Below are 14,895 nucleotides of genomic sequence, written 5' to 3' on the forward strand. Positions count from 1 at the left end.
CTTATAGTATGATGACCTCTTATATGTCAAAAGCTCAAGGACAATTTGATTTCTCAGTTCATCACCCCTTTAATGTTAGTTACACAGTTCACAGTGCATTAACTAATGTTAACAGATACAAATATGATTTTGAAATTGATTTATCAGTAATTGTTGACATTAACTAAGATTAATAAATGCTGCAGAAGTATTGTTCATTGTTGGTTCATGTTACTGTCAGTGGCTGTGACTGTTAACACTCCCCCGTTGAGAGACGCGCACGCCGACTCACTCCGATTCCCCAGCGTCTGTGTAAACAAGGCTTAAGATTGAACATTCAGCTTGCGAGACATACATTTCTTAACACAGTGTACATTAAAATGATAGTTACTTTATGTTTCTTATTCTCTTAGTGCGGATAACTGTGTGATAGCACTTCATTCTGAAATCTCACTATGATTTCTACTGTCAGTCTGAAGGCAAATATAATATAATTTTATAATAACAATATAATTTGTTGGTTCCTTCTTTTGTTTTGGTTTTTAAAGGGATAATTCACCCAAAAATGAAAATGTGATGTTTATCTGCTTACCCCCAGAGCATCCAAGATGAGGGTGACTTTGTTTCTTCAGTAGAACACAAATGATGATTTTTAACTCCAACCGTTGCCGTCTGTCAGTCAAATAATGCATGTCAATGTGAACTTCATCTATAAGAGTAAAAAAAACATGCACAGACAAATCCAAATTAAACCCTGCGGCTCGTGACGACACATTGATGTCCTAAGACACGAAACGATCGGTTTGTGCGAGAAACAGTATTTATATCATTTTTTACCTCTAATACACCACTATGTCCAACTGCCCTCCACATCCGGTTAGTAAGGTCTGATCGCGCTCTGACAACGGAAGTGATGTCTCGCGCTTATACTTCAATCAGAGCACGATCAGACCTCACTAACCGAGTGCTGAACGCAGACAAACTGATCGTTTCGTGTCTTAGGACATCAATGTGTCGTCACGAGCCGCAGGGTTTAATTTGGATTTGTCTGTGCATGTTTTTTTTACTCTTATAGATGAAGTTCACATTGACATGCATTATATGACTGACAGACGGCAACGGTTGGAGTTAAAAATCATCATTTGTGTTCTACTGAAGAAACAAAGTCTCCTACATCTTGGATGCCCTGGGGGTAAGCAGATAAACATCAGATTTTCATTTTTGGGTGAACTATCCCTTTAAATAAGAGCCATTGTGTTCTTGACAGGTTTCTTGAGATTCACTCCATAGTTTTTCATAGCGTCGTCATATATGCTTTTTTTTCTGAAATCTCTGAAAATGTGTTTGTGCCAATGCAGCTTTGCAAAAACAGCTTTGCTGAGCACTCTACTCATGCCTCTCATCTGCACTGTAATAGATAGCATGTAAACCGCTAGACTGTGTTTATGTCCACTGTGTTTGTGGAGGAGTGCACACCAACATTTGTGTGTGGATGCTTAATCCTTGTGTTGCACAAATTATGTGTAAAAGAAAACAAACAGTTCATTGACAGATGTCATTTGTTCATTTGAGATGCGGATGGTAAATCCTCTTTATTGTTGTAGTAATCCTTCACACACAAACATAGGTTTGATATAAGAGCTTTATGACATTTCAGTGCACGAGAGCCACAGTTTCAACAGACTAGCAACAGAATAACCAAAATAAAACACATCAGTTTAATTCCCAACACATTCCTCATTATTTCGACTAAAGACATGAATCAGTTCATTAAATCGCATTGGACTGTATTTCCCAATAACAATGCTCTTTAGAGTGTTCTCTTTTGTGCAAGATTATAAATGTTTCAAACTGATATAACAGCCCATTTTCAACACGCTTTGTATTGTTACGATGTTGGTAGTATATGTAAATGTTCACTCTTTCTTTGTGTCATCTCATGACGCAAAACATGCAGGCAGACTTGACATATTCAGGGCTTTCATGAGACTACAGCTTGTACTTAGGCATTTTTTATGCTCGCCCACGGACAGTCGGATTGACAGAGGGTTATTAACAAAGCAGCTATTGTCTATCACTGAAAATTGTATCGTGCTTTGTCTACTCTTCAAACAGCATTATGGTAAAAATACTATGCAACAGCTTTCTTACCTGTATGAGAATGCGTTTTGCTTTGGGCCGAACTGACGAATTGGCAGTTTCTTTCAGCTTTTTCCCCTTTTAAAACACTGTACTCATGGTCATCCAGTTTGAAATGTTGACTGCAAACACAGAGGTTTGTATTTCTTGGACTGCAAGTGGCTTTGGACCACATTGGACTAGTTTTTCTACCTATTTGGCAAAAGGGTTTTCTTTAGTATAGCACCAATCTTTTTTCACCTTTCTACCACATAGACAGTCATGTTTTATTGAAAGCCTGAAAGTCTGTTAATGAAGCACTGAATGTCAATCATTCAGCCTATAGCTTTTTCCATAACAGTGCAGATTGATCTATTTCTTATATAAAATTACCGCATTGTTCATCTAATTGCAATTTGCAATGTTTTATTTTTGCAAACTCACCTGCGGATGGAGGCACAAGCTTTCAGGATCAGTGAAGACAGCGCTTGACTGAGCGATTGCCCTGTGGCTGATCTTGGCAATGACAAGAATACTGAGTAATGAGGTTCACAGTGCTGCCAGTATTGCAGAGTGCAAAGTGGAAGCTGCGCTTTAGTGACATTTACCAATGAAGCGGTGGTCTACTCTTTACTACACAAAAGGGATAATGGTGACATTGGTGCTTAACAACATTGCAGAGCAGGTGGTAGCATACATGGGTGTTAATGAGGAAGATGTCACTGGGAAGTCATTTTGGTGAGCAAAGGTGTACAGTATATGGCCTGTTTTAATGCGTGGACATGTTTCCCCCTGTTTTGTTTTTAGTTTGTTTTTTGTCAGCCTGCAAAGCCATTAGAGCATTTCTCTGATGACGTGTTTACTGGCGTGAGGGCGGGGCAACCTGTCACTCACGTGAGATCCACCAATAGCAAACCACAACCATCCAATCAATTCCCCACAGACAAAATCATGCCCCGCCCCACATTTGTTCTTGTTCCTGAAGCCGTTTCCTGTTTCATATGTAAGTACATTAAAGGTGCCCAAGAATGCTTTTTCACAAGATGTAATATAAGTCTAAGGTGTCTCCTGAATGTGCCTGTGAAGTTTCAGCTCAAAATACCCCATAGATTTTTTTAAATTAATTTTTTTTAACTGCCTATTTTGGGGCATCATTAACTATGCACTGATTTTTTTCAGCTCGCCGCCCCTTTAATTCACGTGCTCCCTGCCACACGAGCTCTCGATTATATTGCAGCACATTTACAAAGTTCACACAGCTAATATAACCCTCAAATGGATCTTTACAAGATGTTCGTCATGCATGCTGTATGCATGCTTCGAATTATGTGAGTAAAGTATTTATTTGGATGTTTACATTTGATTCTCTATGAGTTTGAGGCTGTGCTCCGTGGCTAACGGCTAATGCTACACTGTTGGAGAGATTTATAAAGAATGAAGTTGTGTTTATGAATTATACAGACTGCAAGTGTTTAAAAAATGAAAATACCGACAGTCTTGTCTCCATGAATACAGTAAGAAACGATGGTAACTTTAACCACATTTAACAGTGCATTAGCATCATGCTAACGAAACATTTAGAAAGACAATTTACAAATATCACTAAAAATATCATGCTATCATGGATTATGTCAGTTATTATTGCTCCATCTGCCATTTTTGCTGTTGTTCTTGCTTACCTAGTCTGATGATTCACCTGTGCATATCCAGACGTTACTGGCTGCCCTTGTCTAATGCCTTTCATAATGTTGGGAACATGGGCTGGCATATGCAAATATTGGGGCGTACACCCCGACTGTTACGTAACGTCGGTGTTATGTTGAGATCCGCGTGTTTTCCGGAAGTCTTTTAAACAAATGAGATTTACATAAGAAAGAGAAAGCAATGGAGTTTGAAACTCACTGTATGTCATTTCCATGTACTGAACTCTTGTTATTCAACTATGCCAAGGTAAATTCAAATTTTGAATCTAGGGCACCTTTAACAATCAAATAAAACTGAATAGTAGTACTTTTACTACAGTTATATATTATTTCTATATTATATTATAAGCATCTGTACTTTTACTCAAGTACTTCATCTACCACTGTGTGGAGTAGTGTGTTTTAGTTTGGCTTAAGTCAGCTAAAAATAGCTTTTTAGAGCAGAGGATGTGTCAGGATGTGTTCACAAGCAGGATCCAATCAGATTCCCGTTAGGGGTGTTTGTTCCATCGACAGATGGGCCGTGTGGCATCCCACAAAGCTGTTCCACAGCGCTGTGCCAAGCCAATTCTAGAGCACCGCTCCCACTGATTCCATTAACTCGGAAGAATCCATTCCTGAACGTCTCTGCTGGAATGAGATAAAACAGTCTTGATTGCATAGATCAGAACATTTACATTGAAATTGAAAAGATGGAGATATAGAGAAATGACAGTTTCCTGCCCTAAAATATGAATCCATCTGATTTATTATAACCACATCAGCCCATAGAACTTTATTTATCATAGAGAAGAACAAATATCTACACTTTTGTGGTTTCTGCCCATTTTAGGGTGATCACACCCTGAGTGAATGGCCATCAGGTCTAGAATGGGTTCAGGTGTGGGACAATGGGGTGTCTGAGCTTTAGTAACATAAACACAACTGTTACAGCAGGAGCAGCTTCATTTACATTAGGGACACTAAACTGTTTTCAAACGGCTTATAATTTTTGAGATTAGGATGTTCTGTGTTCATTCTGACTCTTAAATCTTGTTTCACGTACTTTGTCAATAATACACAGCAAGTGTAGAGCACATGCATCAGCCACCAAGACACATCTCCAATATGGCATCCTTTTTTGCTTTGTATTTATGTTTAATCTAAATGTATAAATGTCATTATGCAATAAATAATACAGTACAGTGGCATGAAAAAGTATGTGAACCCCTTGTAGAATCTGTGAAAATGAGAATTATTTTAATAAAATAAGAGGGATAATAAAAAATGCATGTTATTTTTTGTTTAGTACTGTCCTGAGTAAGATATTTTACATAAAAGATGTTTGTGTTTAGTTCACAAGACAAAACAATAGCTGAATTTATTAAAATAACCCCATTCATAAGTATGTGAACCCTTGATTCTCAATACTGTGTGTGGTTACCTGATGATCCACGACTGTTTTTGTGTTTTGTGATGGTTGTTCATGAGTCTCTTGTTTGTCCTGAGCAGTTAAACTGAGCTCTGTTCTTCAGAAAAATCCTCCAGCTCCTGCAGATTCTTCAGTTTTCAAGCATTTTTGCATATTTGAACCCTTTCCAGCAGTGACTGAATGATTTTGAGATTCATCTTTTCATGCTGAGGACAATTGAGGGACTCAAACTCAACTATTAAAAAAGGTTCAAACATTCACTGATGCTCCAGAAGGAAACACGATGCATTAAGAGTCGGGGGTGAAAACTTTTGAATTCAAATATCAAGGTAAATTGTACTTAATTTTTCTGCCGGGAAACATGCAAGTATCTTCTGTTGGTTCTGAAGGGCTGTACTAAATGAAAAACAACGATATTTAAACAAAATAAGAAAAATTGTGACATCTTCATCCTGTTCAAAAGTTTTCACCCCTCGGCTCTTAATGCATCATGTTTCCTTCTGGAGCATCAGTGAATGTTTGAACCTTTTTTAATAGTTGAGTTTGAGTCCCTCAGTTGTCCTCAGTGTGAAAACACAGATCTCAAAATCATTCAGTCACTGCTGGAAAGGGTTCAAATATGCAGAAGATGCTGGAAAACTGAAGAATCTGCAGGAGCTGGAGGATTTTTCTGAAGAACAGAGCTCAGTTTAACTGCTCAGGACAAACAAGAGACTCATGAACAACCATCACAAAACACAAAAACAGTCGTGGATCATCAGGTGACCACACACAGTATTGAGAATCAATGGTTCACATACTTATGAATGGGGCTATTTTAATAAATTCAGCTATTGTTTTGTCTTGTGAACTGAATGCAAACATCTTTTATGTAAAATATCTTACTCAGGACAGTACTAAACAAAAAATAACATGCATTTTTTATTATCCCTCTTATTTTATTAAAATAATTCTCATTTTCACAGATTCTTCAAGGGGTTCACATACTTTTTCATGCCACTGTATTTATTTACTTTAAAGCATCAGTTTTATCAGGTCTATTGCAGCAATTATCATTGTGACAGCAATCTGTGTCATTAAGCACTACCACAGATTATTTTCCATCATGTAGGTGTCTCTCATTAGCATTTGCTCCTCATTTCACTCTCGGCTCCGTTCTGCTTCATACCACAGTAACGTTAGTAAAACTTTAAAACATGAGCTCATACATGAGTCCTGGCAGATTGTTTTCCATTAGCTGTGGAGATGAAGATGACAACTCCCATGATTCCACACTCATTCACGGCATCATCAAGCTACTCCTTTGTTATTGTTTTGAATAAGCGACCTATTGCTGCAAAACTTACATACTGTACCTTTAAATGGTTTCTTTTGAAATTTCTGTTCAGTTGATCAGGCCTTTTTAGGTGTAAATCATTAGGTGTATCACTCTGAAATATCCAAATAAATTTTAATATAGCAATCAAAAATATGCTCATAGAAGAGTTGTGTTCAGGTCAAAGATCATGACATTTTATATTTAATATTAATAAAAAGGTTGTTTTTTTCCTTCTCTTTATAGACAGAGCTTGTTTGCGGATGCCAAAAGCTTCTTCAATAAGGACACAGGAGTTCTGGAGGTTCCCCTGACTGTACAGGTGGCAGATCAGGTAGGAAGTCTCATTCTCATTGTAAGGTTTCAGATCCACACATTTCATTGTCCAGTGGCTCATTGTCAGTCAGCATTCTATATTCATGTGTGCTCATTAAGGCTGAATGCACATGTAATAACTCTCACTCTTTGAAAGGTTATAATTAATTATATATATAAATATATATATATATATATATATATATATATATATATATATATATATATAGAGAGAGAGAGAGAGAGAGAGAGAATATATAAACAAGATGTTATATATAAACAAAGCCTGAGAAGGGAATGGTCCGATATTGTGTTTATGGATTGTTTGTAACACTTTAATTTTCACTATTAACTAGTTGCTTATTATCATGCATATTACTAAGATATTGGCTGATTATTAGTACTTATAAAGCACATATTAATGCCTTATTCTGCATGACCATATTCTACTTCCCTTAAAGGATTAGTTCACTTTAAAATGAATATTACCCCAAGCTTTACTCACCCTCAAGCTATCCTAGGTGTATATGACTTTCTTCTTACTGATGAACATAATCAGAGTTATATTAATAAATATCCTGATGCATCCAAGCTTTATAATGGCAGTGAGCGAGAACAATGAGTATGAAGCTCAAGAAAGTGCATCCATCCATTATAATTGTGCTCCACACAAGGGTTAATAAAGGCCTTCTGAAGTGAAGCGATGCATTTGTGTTAGTAAAATATCCATATTTAACAAGTTATGAAGTAAAATATCTATCTTCCACCAGACCGTCTTCCGTATTCAAGTTACAAAAAAAGTGTAACTGATGCACTGTCAATACAGAATATTTTACTTCATAACTTGTTAAATATGGATATTTTTCTTACACAAACGCATCGCTTCTCTTCAGAAGGCCTTTATTAACCCCACGGAGCCGTGTGGAGTACGTTTATGATGGATGGAGGCACTTTCTTCAGCTCATACTCGTTGATGCCGTTCACTGCCATTATAAAGCTTGGACACGTCAGGATATTTATTAATATATCTCTGATTATGTTCATCAGAAAGAAGAAGGTCATATACACCTAGGATGGCTTGAGGGTGAGTAAAGCTTGGGCTAATTTTCATTTGAAAGTGAACTAATCCTTTAATCCTACCCAATACTTAAACTTAATAACTACTTTACTAACTATTAATAAGCAGTAATTAGGGGTTTATTGAGGAAGAAGTCATAGTTAATAGTTAGTTAATAATAAGAATTGGACCTTAAACTAAAGTGTGACTGGATTGTTAAATTTATAATGAAAATGTAAGTTGCCTTTGCACATGTATAAATCGCTGTAATGATGCAAAGGTATTGTGGGTGGGTGTCAGGGCATTGCTATGCGGTTGCTAGTCTAGATACAAAAGAAATGTTTTAGTTAATGAAACCTATGTTCTGGATTTTGAAAACATCATGTTAATAGGAAACAAAATTGAAAAGGGAGATCAAGTGAAATAATTCCATCAATTATCAGATATTTTTTACAATTATAAGAGCTGGATAAAAATAAAAAGGAAAGAACCCACAACACTGTGCTTAAACAGCTCTGTCTGTCAGTGTGACGAATATGATCATTTGCAGCATAATTCAAAACGTCACAAAACGTGATCCTGTCTCCAAAAGCATGTTAATGTCAGGTGTTAATGAGGCTTGTGATGTTCTGGTCTTTAGGTATGGCTCGGCCCCTTCTTTTAGGATTTATTTCACCCATTTTATCAGCACTAGATTTTATTCATAAAATCTGTGCTATTTGAAAATACACGCAAAGCAACATGCTCAGCTGAACCCAAGCTCACAACACATTTGCCATTTACTTTGTTTATAATAACACACTGTGATGACAGCACTGGTTGAACTCCCATAATCCTCAGAACTGGACTCAGGTTATCATCCCTCTATTTCCGCACACTAAAGCAGGATCTCATCCTCTCATCCTCTTCCTCTTCCTCAGCCAGACTCTTTATTCACGCCAGGACTCTTACTGATCTCAAACCTGTGCCCGGTCCAGAGTGCTGGCACATATCCATGCCCTCTCTGCGGCCCCAGCAGCCTCACCTCACTGTCAGATGCTTCAAATAACTTCAGTCATATCTGTAACTAATTATATTCATTGCATACAGATCAACATGCAGAATTTTTGAGAATTTGAGCACAAATCTGGCGATCAATCGGCTCTGTTTTTCGTTTACACTTGAATTATTTCAGAAATGTTTCCTCCTTCAACAAAAACATGCCCAAGCATCTCAGCTAACAAAAATATATTCTAAGAACATTTTGCTAATGTTCATTTTAAGTTATGAAAACGTTATTTCTGAATGTTCATAATGTCTTTTTTAATGTTTTAAAAACGTTTGTTCTTGGTTATGCAAATGTAAGGAAACATTCCATTTTATCATTTATCATTCTTTGAACATTCTGAAACTAATAGTAACATTTAAACAACATTAGATGTGACGTCACCAGTGTTGGTTAAGTTACTCAAAAAAGTAATCCACTACAAATTACAAATTACTACATTAAAATTGTAATTTGATTACATTACTGATTACTGCATGTAAAAAGTAATCAGATTACTAATTATTTTACATTCAAGTTACTTTGAAAACCTATAAAACCTACAAAAATACACCACAAACTGAAACTCATAGTTCTTTCCGTAATTTAATATTGACTGAAAAATATTACAGAAGTATGAAAACAGCAACTTGACTTAAAAATATTCGTTAATCATCTGTAGGTAGCTTATTCATTCTAATATAATCATAACGGTCGCCTATGGGCGCTCAACGACCACGTCATCTGTGAGCGTGAGCAGGGTTGGGCAAAAATACATCAAAATGTATTTTAAAATAAAATACCAAATACCTCAATTTTAAGTGTACCAAAATAAACTACAAAATACAGCAGCCACACCATGTATCAAAATGGTGCTACTGTATTTTTGTATTTTAAAAATACTAAAAAATACTTTTACAAGGGAGCACGAAATTTCTTCGCAAACCTTCCATCAATTGGCCTATTTGATCTCTTCACCATTACACTGACTCAGTTGATTAAGTAAACAATGTTTGATAGCAAGAGCTTTTCTCTGCCCGAGTCAATCAATAAATCTGACATGTTCAACCAGTTAAAGGATTTTTGGATTAAAATATATTAAAAAACACTAGAACAATGTTACATATTTTGTTGACTTGTGTATTTACATTATCCCAAATGTTTCCAAGAATGTTTAAATTCAGATTTTAACCAGGACACGTCACCTATCAATGACATCATACCAGCGTTACCCTCGATTTCCGGTTTTATTTGGTAGAAACCATGGAAACACCAAATATTTTCCTCATCTGTCTAATAAAACATATTATATGATACCACAAAATCAAGGATAAGCAACTGAATAAGCGACTGAATAAGCGACCTCTAGCGGCGAAAATTTACATATTGTGGATTTAACAGATAAAATATTCACATATCCCTGTGATCTTCCAGATGAAGGTTAGTTTTAAAGTAACCAGAAGTTTAATTTTTAACAGTTTGCAGAATGACTTATAATTGTATCCTAGTTTAGTTACTTGGTGTTTGGTAACAAAGGGCCTACTTTGCATCAGCAACACTGACTCAGTGACAAACAAGTCATTCATAAGAAGACAACTGATGGCACCTGTATTCATAGCAACTAGTTTATAACTAATTTATCAACTGAATGTTAATCATAAATATAGGGGGCTGCTGCTTGGTATAATAGTTTTCAAGAACATTATGTAAATTGGTAAACCATTTAACCTATAGGCTACTAAAACGAACACCAAAACTTAACATCTGTTCTGAACTCAACTATTCTGGGGAAACTACTGAGTAAGCACCAGTCAGAGGTTGCATTTTTATGATGTCATCATAAAAACTACAAAAATACAAAACACTAAAGTATTTTGATACAAAATACAAAGCCATTTTCATCAACCCTATCAAATACAAATTACAAAATACTATTTTGTATTTGAAATATGTATTTGAAATACATGTATCATAAATACTGCCCATCCTTGAGTGTGAGATTCTAACAAACTAAAAATAACTTTATTAAAACTAATAAATATATGAAATATTGTATGATTACAAAATAAAGTCATTAAGATTGTTATTAATATTCTTTTATAAAGCAACATGTAGGATAAAAGTAGTTTTATCACGTGTTGAGCCGTTTCTGTGACAGCTCCAGCTCTCCGACGCACAGTTATACATCAGCGTCCGAATTTCATTTCCGAATTTCACAACTCACTTCATTTCTTTCACTCTTTGCAGATATGGTGCACTCAAATGACACACTATATAGGGATTAGTGAATCAGTGAATGAGTGAGCGGTTTCGGACACTGCTTAAACATTCCTTGCTGTGTGTAGCATGTATGTGTGTGGTAGCTGAACTGTGTTTATGTTTGTATGTAACTGCATTAAGGACAGTAAAAAAATTGCTGAAAACATTTATAATAACATTTGAAAACAGTATTGTTCAGAATTTAGCTTCCCTCCCGATCCTGAACAAAAATCCAGTCTAGCTTGGACCACTCTTGCCTTGGGCTCAGGTATCCTCCTCCTCCACACATTCTCCAGTGATTCATAATGACGCATCCGCGCCAAACGTGCATTACATTACTGCGTTATCAGGAAAAGTAATTAGAATACAGTAAACTTTGTTACTTTGTAACACGCTACCCAACTCTGGACATCACAGGCTGTAGAACTGCAAGATGGCGGCACCCTTGCTACAAAAACAAAACATCGGTTTTTTTTATTTTAAATGTTTACATTTATCATGTTTGTTATATAATTTTTGGTTAGAGTGGAAATCTATTTACTAAATAATGTTAACTTGACTGACTGCTTCGTTTCCACTTTAATATATTACAAAGCAAAGCAGATGAGAACAGTTATGTTGTGAATGTAATAGACCTCTTTCTGTGTCAGTGCAAACACAGCCTGTCAGGGAACAGTGCAGAAGACCCAAATTCAGAGTTGCAGAACAGAAACTTTATTTAGAGAATAACATTTAGAGGACAAACAAAGGGAAACAGCCGGCTGGTCACTGAATCTTGGGGCAATCTCCAACCGGTAGGGCAGCAGGCAGAGAGAGAAGATCCAGTCAGTCCGGAGGGCAAACACAAGGACGAATTCAGAGCCAGGCAGAAGGTCAGAAACTGGGAATCAGTCCAGAATGGTGACCAATATGGAAGGGACTGATTACCAGTAACCAGAGACATGTGAAGAGGGTGGAAACTAGTGATGTTCACAGAATCAAACTTTATTTTCATGACACAAGACGCACTCCTTCCTCAGCACTGAATGAGCCAATGAGCATGTCCAGACGAGTTATTAAAGCAACAAACCCTTTAATTCAGTTCTTTTTGAGTCAGACATGACTGAAAGCTGACTTTCAACTCTGCCTATAGGTTTGATTTGTTCATTTTGAACCGGTCATTTGGTTCAATAACCTGATCTTGCATCATCAACCCAGAACTATCAGTTCAGATCTGTGAACCAACTCAACCGGTTACTGGCTTAAAAGAACGATTTGTTCAATAATCGAATGTCACTAGTAGACACCGGGTAGGACAGTCCACAGGAAGGAAGAAGAAACTGGGGTTAGGTTGGGCTGAACTGAACCAGGCAGAAAACTGCAGAAACAGAGAGCAGACATAAAGGACAAGGCAAGCTTTAGTAAGATCAAGATACAGGAGTTAGAGTGGCAGATCACTCTGGCGTACAGCACAAAGCACAACTAGGGTTGCAAAATTCGGGGAATTTTCAAAGCTGGAAACTTTCCATGGGAATTAACGGGAATATATGGGAATTAACGGGAATTAATGGGAATAAACAGGGAATTTGCAAAATTACAGGTTAGCCTATGACAGGGTACTTAAATGTAGTTGAAAAGAACATCTTGCAACATAATTTTTGCAATAACAACCATATTTAATGCAATTTTAGTTGATTTTTTACTCTGACAGTCACACAGCACATGACTTACTGCAGGGCTATTGAGGACACACCCCCTGCATGCACTGTGCATTCTCCCAGTCCATAACATGCACATTTGATCACGAATACAGAAAAAAGCAGTAATATTGTGAAACATAACTACAATTTAAAATAATGGTTTTCTATTTTGATATACATAAAAATGTAATTTATTTCTGTGATCAAAGCTGAATTTTCAGCATCATTACTCCAGTCTTCAGTGTCACATGATCCTTCAGAAATCATTCTGATATGATGATTTGATACTCAATTATCAATGTTGGAAACAGTTGTGCTGCTTAATTCTTTTATAACCTGTGATACTTTTTTTAGGATTCTTTGATGAATAAAAATTTAAAGAACAGCATTTATTTAAAATAGAAATCTTTTGTAACAATATACACTACCATTCAAAATTTGGGGGTCAGTCATTTTTTTTCTTAATACTTTTATTCAGCAAGGATGTGTGAAATTGTTAAATAAAAGTGATATTAAAGTGATATTGTTAGAAAAGATTTCTATTTTGAATAAATTCTATTCTTTTTAACTTTTTATTAATAAGTGAATCCTGAAAATAGTATTACAGGTTCCAAAAAATATTCAGCAGCACAACTGTTTCCAACATTGATAATAACTGAGTATCAAATCAGCATATTAGAATGATTTCTGAAGGATCATGTGACATGTTACATATTTACTAAATTATAAATAGTTGAATGCAAAAAATAAATAACTGTTATTTTATGTTATATGACCAAACAAAATGTTTATATTTGTTTTTATATGATACTTTTTATGTAAATATTATACATTCATATAAATTTCCCAAAATTTCCAATTAATTCCCGTAAATTCCCATAAATTCCTGTTAAGTTTCCAAATTGGAATATTTCCAAAATTCCCCAGGTTAAGTTCCCGTGGAAGGTTTCCGGAAATTTACTGGAAACTTTCCGTCCCTTTGCAACCCTAAGCACAACACAAATGCATGTGGCACAAAACAATCCGGCAAACACAAAAGAAAGAGAAGCACAAAGCATAGAAAGGAATGCAAACAAGAAACAGGTGTGAGCAATTCATAGTTTTCAGATAAATTCAGGTGACTGACGAGGAGACCTGGAGGTCAAAACATCCACAGAACTGCAGCATAGGCCGGTCAATTTTACATCTCAAAAGAAGAAAAACAAAAATATTTGAAAAATGGGCAGTTGTGATCCATATCCAGTACCTGCTGCAGTATTTGAATCACAAAAAACAGCGTATATTCTAAAATGCTTAACGTGAAAAACTTAAAGTGCCTTAATGTACTAAAACAGTGATATTAAAAGATCAAATTCAGTAAACAGCTTATTAATGATGCATACTATATACAGGCAAGCAGATGAGCCCAGAATATGAACTCAGTACACTACACAGTTAAGCGTTTGGTTTTCTATGGAAAAACACTTAAAGGGTCATAAAAAAGCAAAGCTTCCCACAGAAGCACGCTGCAATTCACTATTACACACAACACAATATACGTATATTATACATGGTTTTGTAAGCTGCTATAATTTAATGAACAAATAAATGCACAGCCGTTTGCATTTGTACTCTGCATCGAAAATACGAACACGCTGTTGCAATTACTTTTGAGGCTTATTTTGCGGCCTTTATAAGCCATTTGATTGGTTATTAGGCCGTAAAAACTCACAGTGTGGATGAATCGCATTTGTGTCGAAGACTCAGGGTCAGACTTATGTGACAGAAACTTTTACAAAGCAAAAACAAACACTCATTTTTGACCCATTAATGCACCTCTCACTAACGTGATCTCAATGTTTGAAGGGCCTGTCATAGGAAAACAACACGCGCGGTCACGAATAATTAAGCGAAGTGTCTTCTCATAGGAAAAGGACATGCAGTCTCATGAATAATTATGAGACAACGATAAGTCATCGATATTCTATAGTGCAAGAAAATTATGACACAATGAAGATTTTAAACCTGAAAGATGAAAATAGTGCAAAAAGTTTTC

At 36.0% G+C, this 14,895-nt stretch overlaps 1 protein-coding gene across 4 annotated transcripts in view; it reads left to right on the forward strand.

Annotated features, from left to right (window-relative positions):
* Positions 1-14,895, forward strand: part of cfap74 (cilia and flagella associated protein 74) — a 45,369-nt gene that overhangs the window by 7,457 nt on the left and 23,017 nt on the right. For all 4 annotated transcript variants that reach the window (XM_048211081.1, XM_048211082.1, XM_048211083.1 and 1 more), the window contains one exon: positions 6,773-6,860. In XM_048211081.1, the coding sequence (XP_048067038.1) occupies positions 6,773-6,860 (88 nt within the window). The remainder of the gene's footprint in view (positions 1-6,772; positions 6,861-14,895) is intronic.

Source organism: Megalobrama amblycephala, linkage group LG12, assembly GCF_018812025.1.
Source record: "Megalobrama amblycephala isolate DHTTF-2021 linkage group LG12, ASM1881202v1, whole genome shotgun sequence".
Lineage (NCBI taxonomy): Eukaryota > Metazoa > Chordata > Actinopteri > Cypriniformes > Xenocyprididae > Megalobrama > Megalobrama amblycephala.